The 15,381-nt window shown below is 38.0% G+C and overlaps 1 protein-coding gene across 34 annotated transcripts in view; it reads right to left on the bottom strand.

The window, feature by feature from the left end:
* Positions 1-15,381, bottom strand: part of LOC136835422 (transformer-2 protein homolog alpha-like) — a 42,548-nt gene that overhangs the window by 14,410 nt on the left and 12,757 nt on the right. For 11 of the 34 annotated variants that reach the window (XR_010852153.1, XR_010852200.1, XR_010852191.1 and 8 more), the window contains exons 3-7: positions 12,829-12,990; positions 12,333-12,450; positions 12,121-12,183; positions 11,140-11,315; positions 10,560-10,747 (exon numbers count right to left, since the gene is read on the bottom strand). Coding sequence is in view for 7 of the 34 variants with exons in the window: in XM_067099054.1 (XP_066955155.1) it covers positions 10,560-10,747; positions 11,140-11,315; positions 12,121-12,183; positions 12,333-12,450; positions 12,829-12,990 (707 nt within the window). In the remaining 27 variants the exon portion in view is untranslated. The remainder of the gene's footprint in view (positions 1-10,559; positions 10,748-11,139; positions 11,316-12,120; positions 12,184-12,332; positions 12,451-12,828; positions 12,991-15,381) is intronic. The other 23 variants (XR_010852210.1, XR_010852258.1, XR_010852357.1 and 20 more) reach the window with 3 other exon arrangements.

The raw sequence follows: 15,381 nt of genomic DNA, 5'->3' as shown, positions 1-15,381 counted from the left end.
TAGTTCTCTTGCTGCCAGGCAGAAAGAAAAGGAATGCGTGCCATCATTTCCAAATATATGCTACGGCTGTGTATTGTCTGCAAGCACCATTACAGTTTTGTTGTGGATCATGGTCGAAAAACTCTGAAGGCCTAGCTGAACTGCCTTCAGATCTCACATTTATATGTAGTCTTTGCTGATCTGGGGTCCATGTACTGGATACGTCCCAATTCCCCAGTAGGGCTCCCCAGCCTATGTCTGAGGCATCAGAATAAAAGTCTAGGTTCGGGCCTCGGAGGTTGAAGGGGCTTCCCTTCTGACAGCCACCTCTGCAGGTCCAATTTGATCTCTGGGGTGATCGGAAACACGAAGTGTCCGACAGTGTTTTTCTGTCCCAGTTGGCCTTCAGATAAAACTGGAGAACTCTCATAAGAAGTCTGCCAGTCGCCAGTAGGGTCACCCACTGCTGAGCCGAGCAAGACGAAAGGGCTAGAAAATCCTGGACCGTGTGAAGACAGCTGGAAATTCTCTTCGGAGAAGAAAAAGCCTGAAAAACCAGCGAGTTCAGAGTCATCCCAAAATGGAAGACCCCACTCCTGGATAAGAAGAATCTTGTGTTAAGTCCTTCATGCACTTTTCCTTCAATGGGAATTGAAGGAACCAGTCGTCTAGGTAAAGACTGACGTTGATCCCTACTAAGTGGAGTCATTTCAAGAAAGAAGCGAGGACCCAACTGAATACTTGAAAGACTGAAGTAAAGGGTCCAAAACTGGTACACTTTGTCCTGGAAGACAAACCTTATATATTTCCTGCAAACAGGATGGATAGGAATGTGGAAGTATGCGTCCTGCATGTCTAAGGTTATCACCCAGTCGCCCTAGTGAATGGATGAAAGGACTGAATGACTGTCTCCATTTTGAATTCTGTCTTCAAGACAAAATGATTGAGGGCGCTTGCATCAAGTGGTCTCCAACCCCCCAAAAAGGCCTTCAGTGCCAAAGTCAGTTGTAAAAACCCTCCGTGCTGGTGTTCTTGGCTTCCTCTATGGCCCTTTTCTGGATGAGAGAGGAAACTTCCTCCAAAGGGGCCAAATGTCTCTCGGATCCTACAGAGTACGCTGTCAATGTGATGGGAGAAGTGACTAATGGTGGGCTCTCCAGGAACGGGATGACGTAGCCTAGCCCTCCTTCAGAACTTTGATGATCCAAGGCTCTGCTCCTTTTATCAGCAACTTCTCCCAAAACTCTACAAGTCTGGCTGCTAAAGGTACATGAAGGACTTCCTTCTCACATTTTAGGTACTGGCTTGGAGGAGCTCTTCTTAATAAACCTGAACCAGACATTTGTATGGTTCCTGAATGGTGCCCTGGCCTCCCTCCACGAAAGGGCTGTTGTTGGAGGGGTGAGGAAGTCCAGGTCTAAAAGGCAGTCGAATCCTCGGAACACTTATACAACTGGAACAACAAGTCTTGCATAGATTTCTTCTGAATCTGACACAATCCCCTTCACTGTGTCCTGAGGGAAGAGATGATGCTGGTCTAGGGGCAGGAACAATCAGGCCACGGCCGACTTCTGAGTCCGGGTGACTCCCTTGGAAGTAAAGGAGCGCTAGAGCTCTCTTATCTTCCATACTCTGAAGGTGGATAGAGCAGAAAGCTCTAGAGAGCCATCTCTAATGGCTTTGTAGGCACAGGTCAAAACCCCAAGCCAGTCCAAGGTGATATCTCCCACTGGATCCTGGTGGTCCTCAATATTCTTGGCCACTGTGCCCACAATTCAATCCAGGAAACTAAGGATTTGAAGGCGTTAAAAATGTCTTTGACTAGATTCTCTAGTTCTGCAGAAGAAAGCTTTATCTTCAACGACAAGAATAGTTGATTAGACCAGAGAAGTCCCCTTGGGAGGAAGCAGCGACTCCCAAAGAAGGAGCTTCGCCAGTCATGTAAGTCCCTCGCGGATTAAATGAGAGGGAGGAAAGCGAAAAACGCTTTGCTTTGTTCCCTTGTGGCCAAAAACCAGCCTCCCATCTCCTTGAAGGACTTCTTAGAGGACAAAGAAGGTACCATCTTGGGAAGTCTTGTCCTGTCGTCCAGTTGATTCCTCATCAAAAGAGTTGAAGCAGGCGACGACGGGGCAGCTGGGGTGAAAAATGTGGGAAAATGTGCCAAAAGGTCCTGCAGTAAAGCAGCATAAGCCAAAGGAGGTGCAGGTTCTTGGTTGACCGCCTCCTCTTCTGAGGAGACCAGGGACAGGATATCATCCCAAGAAGTCTTGGGAGCGGAGGGAGCTTTCTTTAACAACTCCAAATTATGGGCTAACTGCCGCTCAACCCTTAGTGGACGGATTGAGCCTTAGTGTGAAGTAAAACAGGTCTGGGGAGGTGGACAGATTGAGCTCTTGTGTGAAGCAGAATTCCACACCAGTTATGGTAATAATGATTCGAAACAAAGGTGCCAATACTTCTATAAGCTATAAATTCACTAATGACAGCTTTTATACAGGCGTGTGAGCCAGGCCAGTATTAGTAATGCTTTGACTTCAGGGGAAACTTCTGCATCTCTCTCTCCACGAGTCTTTTGTAAATTTGCTTGTAAATATCCAAGGGTTCCTGTTGGTTTTGTTTTTGTCTTTTACGATAGTCTGAAAGTTGTAAATGTAATTTTACCTGAAAATTGCAAAGATTATTAGAAAAAGCATGTAAGGTAAAAAAAAAAAAAAATTTACTGAATCTTCCTTCTAAATAAATTTATGAATATTTTACAACAAATATGCAAAAAATTTAATACTGCTTTTATTTATGTTTTGATATTGTGTGAAATAATGATAATTTGACAAAATCTGAAAATTTATTTATTAGTTGGTAAAATTTACAATTGTCTTGTAAATGAAATTTTAAAGTTGTAAATAAGTAATTTCAACTTCTACGTGGAAGGTAGGGAAAATTTTTTAGAATTTTTTTATTTATACAGTGTGAATGTACGTGTCATTATCTTTCCATTAATGTGATTTTTTTATTTTTTTATTTTGCCGACCTCAAAGTTTCCCTGCTGTGGGGTGCTGCACATTGATAAATTATGCCGTCCCTTAAGGGTTAATAGGAGCAAGAGTAGGCTCGTCATGGTCCAAAGGCAAAGGAGGTGACACTTTAGGTCTAACTGGAAGAGGCAAAGGAGACCGTGGTCTCGGAACAAACAAACAGAGGCGATGGGCTCCTTAGAGCGGGCGCCAGACGTTTGGAAGATGTCGGGCACTATGAGCTGTTCCTGGGCGCTTGGGAGCCACGTAAGGGCACTCAGTCATTAAGTGCTCAGGTGAGAAGGCCTCCGGAATGTCCCATGTAGACAGAGGTGGACACTGACGGACAGGGGCAGGGACAGAAGGGTCCACAGCGTAACTACAAGAAGGCTGGGGACTGCCAATAGACTTCTCATCCCGCTTAATGGGTAGCGAATCTGGACAGTGACCAACATCTTCGGAAGGGCACTTAAGTGGTCACGAAGAATCTAGGTACCGTTTGTGGCGTCTCATGTCCACACCCTAGTCATCAAAAGAGCTTGAGGATAATTGATGAACATCCAAAGACATGCCTTTCCAATGGCTGTCTACCAACACCTAGGACTTTGCAACAGGAGTGGCTGAGGGGGTGACTACCCCTGAGCAAACCCCACCATCCTACCTTGGACTTTAGGTGTATCTTCTTTCAGGTTTAGGGGAGCAAGACAGGGACCTTGGTCTAGGAGAACCAGCAGGACAGACAGTCACCTCCTCCATTGGCACTGCACTCTCACTTGTCACTTTATCAGAGAACACTTTATCCATCACTTTAAGTGAAGCTCCTAACTCTGCCACTGTATTTACTGTAAGGTTAATAAACTTATCAAACCTGGATTCAAGACTGGCATTGGCATTAGGGTTGGAAGCAAGGGAGCCAAGCACAGGAGTAGGAAACTGAATAGTAGGAGGGCAAGGAATAGGAGAAACAGTAGGGATAGGAATAGTAGGGTGAGCAATAGGACTAACCTCTAAACTAGGTTTAGGTGTAGCTTCTACAATAAGAGAACGTCTCTCAGCCCTAGAAGCCGCTTTCCTCTTCCTATCTCTAATTTGTCTAAGCGAGACTGAATCTTCCCTGTTTCTATCCATGAAAAGTAAATCTCCATGTTAAGACCAAAGGTCTTCTCAATGCTGAACAAATGACAAATTTTACTCAATTTTGTATTTACCTGAGGTCTTTTGACAGCCTATTTAACAAGCCAACTGCAATATTTTACTTGAACTGCTAAAACCTGACATAATTCAGAAAAAACAAGGAAACTACTCAAATATATAATAATGACGCTATCTGTCTCCTGATAACCAAAACAAAGTGATTGTAACTTTTACACAGATCTGAAGCTGACAACTGGAAAACAAAAAAGCTGTTAAGACTGCAGGTTTAGCATACAGATGGCAAAACAAATTGAGCTTACCTGCCAGGTTGTTTCCGTGTTCCCAATTGTACTTTATGGGGTCTGTCACCTACACAAAATCACCAATAGCACCACCACGATATTTTTTAAAAAGTTGCTGCCAAGTTAAAACATTTTATATTCATTATTTAAGCTGCTTATATGAAAATTCAATAGACATCATTTTCAGTCTGGCTTCCAAGCCAAAATTCTGATTTACAAAGTAGTCCATATAATGCAGGTAACAGTACTCCCTTAGCTTACATCAAAGCCTTGTGGATCTTGAAAAGGCATCTGAAAGTTTACTAAAACAGTTAAATAGGCACTTCAAAGGCAGTATCAGAAAACTTACTTAGCTAGTAGGCTACCACCACACCAGACCTATGGTGCAATGTGTTTCAGTAATAAAGGCAGCTAAAAAAAAAATGGGCCCCTTAATGCTGCTCCACACAGACAACCCATGTACTAATAGCAGATTTCATGGGAGGGAAGGTGGAATGTTTAAAGCAAAGAGGAGAAAAAAAATAAATAAATAAATAAAAAAATAGTAGTCATATGGTTGTTGTGGGTGTAAACTCTGTAATGTGAGTCAATGCAAAGGATGGCATCATAACAGGTGCTCAGAATTACTAAATACCCAAGGTAAGAAAATTTCAATGTATGAAATTCACTAAGACAAGGTGTTCTTGAAGGAGATAAAAGAGACCTGCAAAAATACAGCATGCAGAAAGAGGCTATCCACAATAAATAAATATGTACCACTGGTGGAGATGCAGAGATCCCCAAAGAATACATTACAGGTATTACCCTACTTACAATGGGGTTGGGTTCCAAAAAACCCATCGTTTGTTGAAAAAATCGTGACTTGAATATGGCCTAGCCTACACTAGGGTAATCAGTACCATCTATATATATATGGTAGCCTAACCTACACTACACAGTATACTCTATACATATATGGTATAGTAATTATCAGTGTCAGCTAATTCTGAATGTTCAATGCAAGATTGACATAAGTCAGTATAAGAAAATTGAATAACAAACAAGGCCTGGCCTGCACTTGAGATATTATATCACAGTAATCTTCTACATTATACTCTATTCTATTTTCACATATTAACACCGTATTATACAACCATCAAAATAATGAATGTGCATCTTTTCCATGGATCTTTTAAAAGATGCTTTACTACACTGTATCCAATTATATATATTCTCCTATTGCTTTTGCATTATAAATTACAATCATAGCGATCAAATGTTTTGTTTGGGAATCGATCACACGATGTTTTATTTCTGCATTTAACTCAGTTCAGTGGGTTTTCTTGCTTCCAGTTAGTGTAAATGAATCTGTAGATACTTTATTTATATGGGACATATATTTTTTCATTATACTGAGAAAATGTTTTTAAGTCAAAATATAACTTAAATATCTTGTGAAATTAATTTAGCTATTTTTTAGTTAATAGATGGCGTTGGGCTGGCGTTTGGGGGCATGTTTGTTTTGTGTGAAAAAAATCAAGATTCCGATTTTTTCTTGATTTCATCATCATATTACAAGCTTTTCAGATTTATCTTTTATCGGGCATGAAAACAGCAGCAATGTGTGTTTCTTCCATGCCCAGTAGTTTTGATTAAAATACTTTCCAATTTTGTTTGCGTCGAGTTTCATCCATGTTGCCAATGTACGCATAATTTTTAGTCATTAGCAGCTGACATTCTTTTCTCAGCTTCAACTACTACAACAGCTAAAATTTAATGTAGCAGTATATTTCCTTGCCGATCTTTTCTCAAAGCGATAAGGGTATAATGTAAAACATATCGGTATAACGTCATTTTTAACATAACTACAGTAACTGTTTAATCGCATTTGATGGTTGAAATACAAGCAAAACAGTTGTTATCCGATTGGGTTATTAGCAAAACAAGTTTCTCGGGTTATTTATGGCTGTACTCATTTTCGCAAGAGTATAAGGTTACTAACATTACTTTTATCATTCTCTTACTTTTTCAACTAGAAAATGGAATAAAGAGATGGAGGAAAAGAAGTTGGTCTCTCTTGCTGCCAGGTTGTACGCTGTTGCCTGTGCGAAATTTAAAAAGTTTCTAAACATTATTGTACCGGTATTAATTGCTAACTCCATCGTAAACTCGAATTATCGTAACTCGTGCACTACCTGTATCTACAAATGCACAAACATTGCAAACAAACACTGACCTATTTTAACTTCAGACACAACGAGAGCAAATGAGGTCAGCTCATTGAATTCATGCACCTATTCTAGCCTCTCGGGCCAACATATCATACACCGCACGCTGCCTGATTGTACGCTGGTGCCTGTGCCAGTCACCCGCGAAATTTAAAAATAAGTATTTTCAAAATATTGTCGTATCGATATTAATTACTAACCCCATCGTAAAAGTGAATTATCGTGACTCGAGCACTACCTGTATAGAGATTGAAATGGTTTGACTATAATATGAGAAGGGATGAACAACTGGTGAGAAAAGCTGAAGATATAAAAGTAGTATGAAGACTAGTAAGAAGGCCCAGGAAATTATGGAGGAAGCAGACAGACAAAAACCACTAAAGAAGGAAAAGCACATTTAAAATATATACAATGATGTTGTGAAATCTTTAAGCCAATGATATAAAGTTAACAGGATCACAAGGCAAAAACCCTAAACTCTTTTAAGGGATAGCCAAAATGCTTTGTTCACGCGAACTGCCTCACCCATTACAAACTGTCATTACTTTGAAAGGGGTTTTGTGTATGGAATTGAAATGGTCTGTATAAGTTAGCAGCCTTTCGCTGTCTCATGCAACATTAAGCCACTTACAGTTAATACAGATGTGCTTTCTCTAATTAAAGTAACTAAATCAGATATGGCTATTATCAAATACACTCAGATTTAGGGAGTCCAACAATAATTATTATGAAGACTGCAATAACCTTCGGCGAATAACGAGGTCTAAATTCATTAATCAAGCCATGTGCCACTCACAAAAAATATCAGGCTTCTAATCCCAGACATTCCTCACAAGAACACAAAATCATACATGATAATCTTATGCCCTGCACACATAATATTAACTTTCCACTCCAAAAGAATTCCCTGGCAAGTTCCTTGAGTTTGGTACATGTACCAGGTCACTTTTTTTTTGCCCATTAATACAGCAATTGGAGGTCTACTGTATATGCTTCCTGGCAACTCTATAAAGGGTTAACAGGTTCCTCACAACACCTTGTGTGAATAACCAAAACCTATATAATATACAGCATTAAAATCATACAAATTTTAGAATCCCTCACAGAGTAAAAATTTTACTGCAGAATTCAGATAAAATTGGCTACTAAACAATATGGCATAAAATAGTCTCACTCAACATCCAACATATACATCATAAGATTACAAAAAGCTGGGCATGCTGGAGAATTTGTTACTACCACAATCACTATATTAAATCACGTTAGAATATATTTTGAATGTTTGGGGTATGACCACATATCAAAGGTCAACAGTGTCAATCACTTTCAATACAGATGTAGTACCAATAAGTAGCCACTACCTGAGCCAAATTTAAAACAAATGCATCAAAAATAAGCAGTCCAAAAATTTATCAAGTTTGAGGAGAGAAAAGACCTTCCAAAGAAGGAAGACAACAAACATCAACTTTTGGTTTCTCACTATTAGTGACTGTCCTATTAACAAAACAGACTGCATGTAAGGCTCATATATAAACAGGTCAGTACAATCTGTGACAACCCCCCCTGAAAAACCTATCTACCCACATCTAAAATTAGGGATTACTAAAAACATTTGTCAATCCTTGTGTATGTAGGATACCAAAGTATCAAGACGTGCCATAAAAGTATTTAAATGTTATTTCTGATATGCAATTTATTACAAACTGCCTTACCTCTATTAAGGGGATCGGCCGGTTTCCGACTTTTAACGACAGTTGTTGATATATAGGGGTTTGTTAAAGGATATTGTGTGGAACTTCTGGGAAAAAAAATTTTGTTCAGTGACCTTAGGTTTTGTGACGCCAGAGCATTTCGGCCAAATGGCCATTTTCAAAATGCATCTCCTCCTTTACTTTTTTGGTTTTAAGGGATGAGATTTGAACCACGTATAAAACACATATGGACCTTCGATACAAAGCCGATTTTTGATTTTTCAATTATTTTTTCTATATGAATTTTTTTAATGAAATTTTCCCGGAAAAATTACAGAAAAAAAAAATTGCCAAAAATCAGAAACTCAAAATATTAAAATCCCAGGCTTTGTTTTTAATCTACCATGTTTCCCCATGTTATATTTAAAATTTCATTTAGATTGGTCCCAATACTAAGGAGGAGTGCATTTTAAAGCTTAAAAACTTATGTTTTGAGAAACGGGCCTTCAAAGTTTTAGTTACATAAAAAAAAAAAGGGACTTCAAAGACTGTGTTACAATTAATTCTATGGTTTAATTTTTATTTTGGCTATTAATTAATGCAAAATGATTATAAATAAGAATATTAATGATTATTTATGTGCTAAGACACATTCTTATAAATTTTAGGTTCCTGGTCCCCTGTCTGATCTTGCTGCAAGGTATTACTCTAGGGTATCATAGTTGCCTACACTTTTTTATTAGTGTCTCGAATCCATCCCTTTGCCAAATGGATCCTGGGAATTACTTTACATTCACAATTAGGGATTAAGTGATTCAAGTAATTCATCAAGTCTTGCTTCACTTATTATGATCATTTATTTTTCAGGATCGTCTATAATATCAGCCTGAGCTACTGCTTTCTTTTTCTAAAATATCTTTGCCTTTGGTAGTGACGAACAAATACAAAGCGTTTAGGGGTGGATGTGGTTGGTCTCTGGTCAGCAAGAGATCGCTGCCTGCACCGTTTGATGGGCGACAGCTCTCTCTCTCTCCGTCAAGCTCATTCCCTCTATGGTACTAATTTCTTGAACTCTTTCTTCTACTTCTCAAAGCTGGACTTTTCCATTGGCTTTTCCGCATTCTGGAAGCATGAAGTGAACTCTTGGACCTTTTTAGGCACGGAAAACAAGAACACCGCAGAAAATACAGAGTTCAGTCAAGGCTAGCGAGCATGAAAAACGGTCCTTCTAACCCCAAGTTTATAGGCAACTCTCGGCCACAGTCGGGCGTCATGGTATGGCGATGTGCGTTATCATGGCTAGAAATAACTAAAAAGGTGCGAGTAGGATATTATTGACATTATACATTTCATTTCAAAGGAAGTTTTTCTACGTAATATATATCGCCAAAACTATACCAGACTAAATCATTTAACGCTACTGGTGTTTTATGGGCTATAGTTATTGTTACATTTTAGGCCATAACTACAGAAATACGGCAAATTTTTTTGCATAATATTTAGTGGACACATTCTTGAACCTATACTGACCATAGAATTTTTTTTCAGCAAATCGAATTTTTAAAGATTATTGGGTTTTTTTAGGTGGCCGATCCCCTTAAGAGTATAAATTTTATTGCATACTGTAATGCACTACAGCAGAGATAAACCAGTCATTATGGTCATCCTATGACAGCTGGTCAAGCGTTTGAAGCTCAAGAACTAATCTATATATTTATAAAATAATGATTTTCTTATGCATAACAGTAATGCCTAACAGGAACACTCCTAGAAGTTCCAAAACAACTATTTCAAATAAGTACTGTCACATAACAATGTTCCACAAACCAAAAACACTTCTTATGAAAGTATTTTAAATCACCCTATGTTGCCCTAATTTGTCATTTTGTGTGTTTATAATACGTAACATTAAGGGATGGCTTCAATTCCATAATCTTCAATGCTTCTCTTGTAATTCTTTTTTTCATACACATAGAAATGCATATATATTAAAGCAACATGCATACTGTAGGTAAATGAGATTCAAGCATAAACAAATGCAAAACTCCATGTGGAGAAAAAAAAAAAAAAAAAAAAAAAAAAAAAAAGAGAAAAAATGGAAAAAAAAAAAAAAAAAAACTGTACCAAGATTCAAAATTAATTCAAGTGCTGCTGTTGCTTTAATAAATATTCTAACAACCCATCTATAAACCATTCTTTGCAGTTCACTTGGCTAAAAAATGTAGTACTTACGTGGCGAGTAAGAACGAGATCTTGATCTGTAAGAATTTCTTCCTGAGCGGCCTCTACGATATGGTGATGGGGATCGTCGACGACTTCCTCCACCACCACCACTACCATAGCCACCACCATAACGCCCTCCGCCACCTCCACCACCACTCCCACCACCAGTTCTTCTTCCTCCATAACCACTGGACCTACTGGAAATTAAAAATGTTTTACATACGTAAAATTGAAACAATAGAGAATATACTATTTAATGACATTTAAACATTTACCAACCTAATTTCATGCTTTACATATTGTCAAGCCTTTACATCTTTAGAATGAAGTAGACTGACAAGTTGAGATTTACAAATCTCATATACTTGCCTCTAACCTTGAGAAAATATATTTCTATCAGCAAGTTGTGAGAAGCAATACTTCTTCAGTTTCCAAGCAAGCAATAAAACTTATTGGTACATGAGAATCACTTTTCCAACATAAAAGAGCAAAGAGTGTAATGAACAGTCCCAACATAAAAGAGCAAGGAGTGTAATGAACAGTCTTAAATTGCAGATCGTATAATTTCAGTAATTTTCAACATCCTTACTTTGTAGGTCTTCCCATGTAGATACCAGGGGTAGGTGTGTGTGCACGCTCTGTGATGGAATAATCTACCCTAATCCTGCGGCCGTCTATTTCCATACCAGTGCATTGTTCTTTAGCTTCTGTGGCATCATCCATATGCTCAAAATATATAAAAGCAAAGCCACGTGACCGTCCAGTCTGAAACAAAACACAAGGTGAGAAAATTCAAGACGTTTAAATAATATGGGCAAAAGTTGAGCTACTGAATCTTATTCTCAGCCTCAATGTCCAAATGGGTCCTATTGCTCAGTCTTCCACAAAAGTTTTTTAAAAAAGCCAATGGACTGGGAACTCTTGGTTTACCAACACAAGGTATAGGTCTTTGATGAAAGGATTTCCAATCACTCTGAAATACTGTATTAGAACAAAATATAAACCTTGCTATATCTCAAAGGTATCAACTTGCTTCACTGACGTTTCTTTTATGCAATACTGTACCTCTATTGAAACCACTCTTTTTCAACTACAATAAATGTTACATGTTGCGCCACAAAAACTTTGGAATATATTTGCTTATACATCAAGCCTGGCTTACAGATTTTAAAAATGTCAAAGCCACAGAAGAGTTCAGATTACACAAGTTGGTTTACTTAAAATAATTACACAAGCTGGTTTACTTAAAATAATGAGATTAAAATTAATGTTACAACAAAAATAAAATAATCAAGCACCATCTGAGACCTTCCCTCAAAAATTAAGGCACCTATAAAAAGTTAAATGTAAAGCTGGTCGTCCATATTTGCTACATTTCCATTCACCAAGGAAACATTGCAAATTTTCTTTAGTTGACCAAAACAAGGGTTGATGTGCACTTCATGAGCAAATGTAACTAAAATGAACTTCACAAAATTTTCAAAAGTTTACAGCACTTTAATCAAGAAAATAATGTGTATGAATCACTGGAATAATCAAAATAAAGTAAATTAAACTATACAATACTCACTTTGGCATCCAGAACAACTTGCACTTTTGACAGTGGTCCATATTTTCCAAACAGATGGTGAAGCTGTTAACAAAAATGACACATCAGTTTACTCATATAAAAGGCAATGTATGTATCCAAATAAGTACATGCCAATTTCATTAGGTTCAACCACATGTATCTCAGGTATAAAATATATATTAAAATATAACTTCCAATTCTTATTACTGTACCTGTCTCTCACTGGTATAGATGCTTAATCCAAACACACCTAGACACGTACTGGGGCTAGGGTCCTCTCTGCTTCCATGATGTCTGCGGCGAGTAGACATTGGGGATCTTGTGCGAGATCTAAAATTTTAAAAAATACATAACACAATCCTGATCCCCTATAATTACATCTAGGAATAACTTCTTACTATTGACTCCACTGAATACTGATGTACTGACTCCACTGAATACTGATGTTCTTTAGAATATGGTACAAATGCTATACATTTGATTATGCTCTTGTAATTAATAAAGAAAATTGTATAATGGAAAGTTCAACCCATAAAACATTCATTCCCCTATCACAGACAGCTTGTATTTCATGTTAAGGTTAAACAAAAGCAACTGACCATGATGATTTGTCTTTTTTTTTCTTCCTAAGCTAAAAATGCTATGCCTGTACTAGTGCTTAAGTTTCAAAAGAAATTAGTGCTTCAAAAAAAAAAAAAAATCACTTACCTATTGCCACGGCGGCTCCTGGAATAGGATGGTGACCGAGAGTAACGTCGCCGTGATGATGTAGAATACTTATCATCTCTGTAACGTTCTTCGCGGTACCTTGGAGAGGTAGATCTTCGTGAGGAATATTTATAGCTATCACGGCGGTCTGAAGAACGTGACCTAAAAATAAGAGAATATATGAAAAAAAATTTTCTCACTATGAGAACATGCAACAATCTTTATTTAAAAACCAAAGAAAATATGTTTACTGTAATGCCAGTGATACTGTATACATAATGTGACTCAGACCTTCTGTTCTACATTTGTTGGAACACAGTGCTGCTTTACTGGCAGCAGCATCGCAGGAACTTGATCTTCTACAATTTTTATAGAGCTCCCTCCAATTACACATTCATGTCAGTAAAACCAGGGGACACTAAAGATCTAAATCATTAAAGAAAGAGAAACTGAGGGAAAACAAAGGATTATAAGCAATGATGCTGAGGCTTTGTTAATATCATAAATGGTACACCGGAGGAAGCAACCAATGGAGTAAAAAAATTAACTTCCACTTTTGGCATCACTGGTTTTGCTGCCCTAGTTTGACAATTACTTTCTTTGAACTAACTTTTACTGGTTTTGCTGCCCTAGTTTGACAATTACTTTCTTTGAACTAACTTTTACATCAGATAGACAATCTTTCCCCGAAAGGCAGAGTGCTCCATATCCAAACACTACCCTTTATTTTAAACCTATATATATTATATGGGGTTTTAAGTTCCAGAGTAAATATGACATTTTCATAATAAAATTAAGTTTGATGTATAATTACCAAGAAATTACATAGCTAACTTTTCTATCTCGTGCGGTAACTTTTTTAAATTCACAATAACGCTTCTGTTTTGTCTAGATGACAGCTCCCGCTCACTATCGGGAAACACAGAAAACAACCTGGCAGGTAAGCTCAATTTGTTTGTGCCCGTATGTCCATCAGAGGGGAGTAGGGCGGGCTCTGATTCTGTATTACTTGGTAGTATATATAAAAATATTTTATTAAAAAAATGTCATTTTCATATAAGTAACTTACCTAGTAATTACATAGCTGAATCCCACATTGAATGGAGGTGGGACACAAGGGCATATTCTACTCCAAAGCAATGCCTTTGAAATATGAAAATTTGCCAGCATTGGATGCAATACTTGTTGTTTCCTTACCTGGTAAGACAGCTACTGCAGGTGAATACTGCCTCTGGTTGGAGCTCATCTTAACCAATAGTGGAGAGGCTGATGAGCCATGGGTCGTCTCTACTTAAGCAGGAGCTTTGCATCAGAGGATATGCCTGATGGCTAGCAAAGTATACACAAAAGGTGCCCTTGGCCTGGGCACTGTACCCAGATTAAAAAACCCGACAATGCTGTCACCTACTCTACAAACACTTGTAAAAAATACCACAACCTATCCAGACTGTCCCATGTAGACAGAAGTGGATGCTGATGGACAGGGGCAGGGATAGAAAGGTCCACAGTGTAACTAAAAGAACGCTAGGGGCTGCTAATAGACTTCTTATCCCGCTTAATAGGAAACGGATCTGGACAGCGACCAACATTCTCAGAAGGGCGCTTAAGAGGAGCGTTTGACGAAAAAATCGAGAAATCCCAATTTTTCCTGATATTTCACATACGGACTCTTACACCTCCACTATATTCTCAGAAAATTTTATTAAAAAATTCACAATAGTTTTGGAGTTATAAGCCAAAAATGTAACCCTACTACTATCACTGAGAAAATTACATTTTTCGAATAATGTAATGATAACTTTGGTATATCAGTAGTAATTTCAATACAGCTATCAAAGAAGAATATCTAAATGCGGATTATGGCAACTATATCCTACGTAAGTGCGTAGAGGCTCTGCTGGGTGAAGGAGTGTACCCACTTGGGCGGGCAATCAGTGGCAGCTCAGCTCTCGACGAAGCAAGACATTGCGCTGCCCAACCTCGCCCGTGTTTTGACACACTTTTCATTCAGCGCATTATATTACTTTGCAAGTAAATTTTTTGTATTTCTCTTGGCTTTGCAATACTTTGGTCAGAAGAAACCATGCTAAGACCAAGAAAATTTAAACATCTACGTTCCATAAGAGAAAGGAAGAAAGGACGTCATGAAGAGGGAGGCACCCAAGAGAGAGGAAAGCGGGGGACCAGGAGCCTAAATATATAAAATATAATTCATTATCCTAAAATAATAATCACAGAACACCAATATAGTGTAACATATCAAATTTGTCATACAAACCTCAAGTGTGAGACAACAAGCAAACCATGTCATTATAAAACTTTGGAGGCCGATATCTCAAAACTAAAGTTATCGACCTTCAAATGGAAACTCAGACATAACGTGAATACTCGAACTGCTAGAATCCAACAAAATTCATAATTACTAGGAAGCTAATCAAAAGTGTAATAAACTATCTACAGTATAGCCTGCCATGCAACCAAAAATCACAAATTTTTACAATAACTTGTATTTTTCATAACTAACAACCTTGCAGTCTTAACATTAGGATAAAT

Source organism: Macrobrachium rosenbergii, chromosome 1 (assembly GCF_040412425.1).
Source record: "Macrobrachium rosenbergii isolate ZJJX-2024 chromosome 1, ASM4041242v1, whole genome shotgun sequence".
Classification (NCBI taxonomy): domain Eukaryota; kingdom Metazoa; phylum Arthropoda; class Malacostraca; order Decapoda; family Palaemonidae; genus Macrobrachium; species Macrobrachium rosenbergii.
This window is presented reverse-complemented; position numbering and strand designations above follow the sequence as displayed.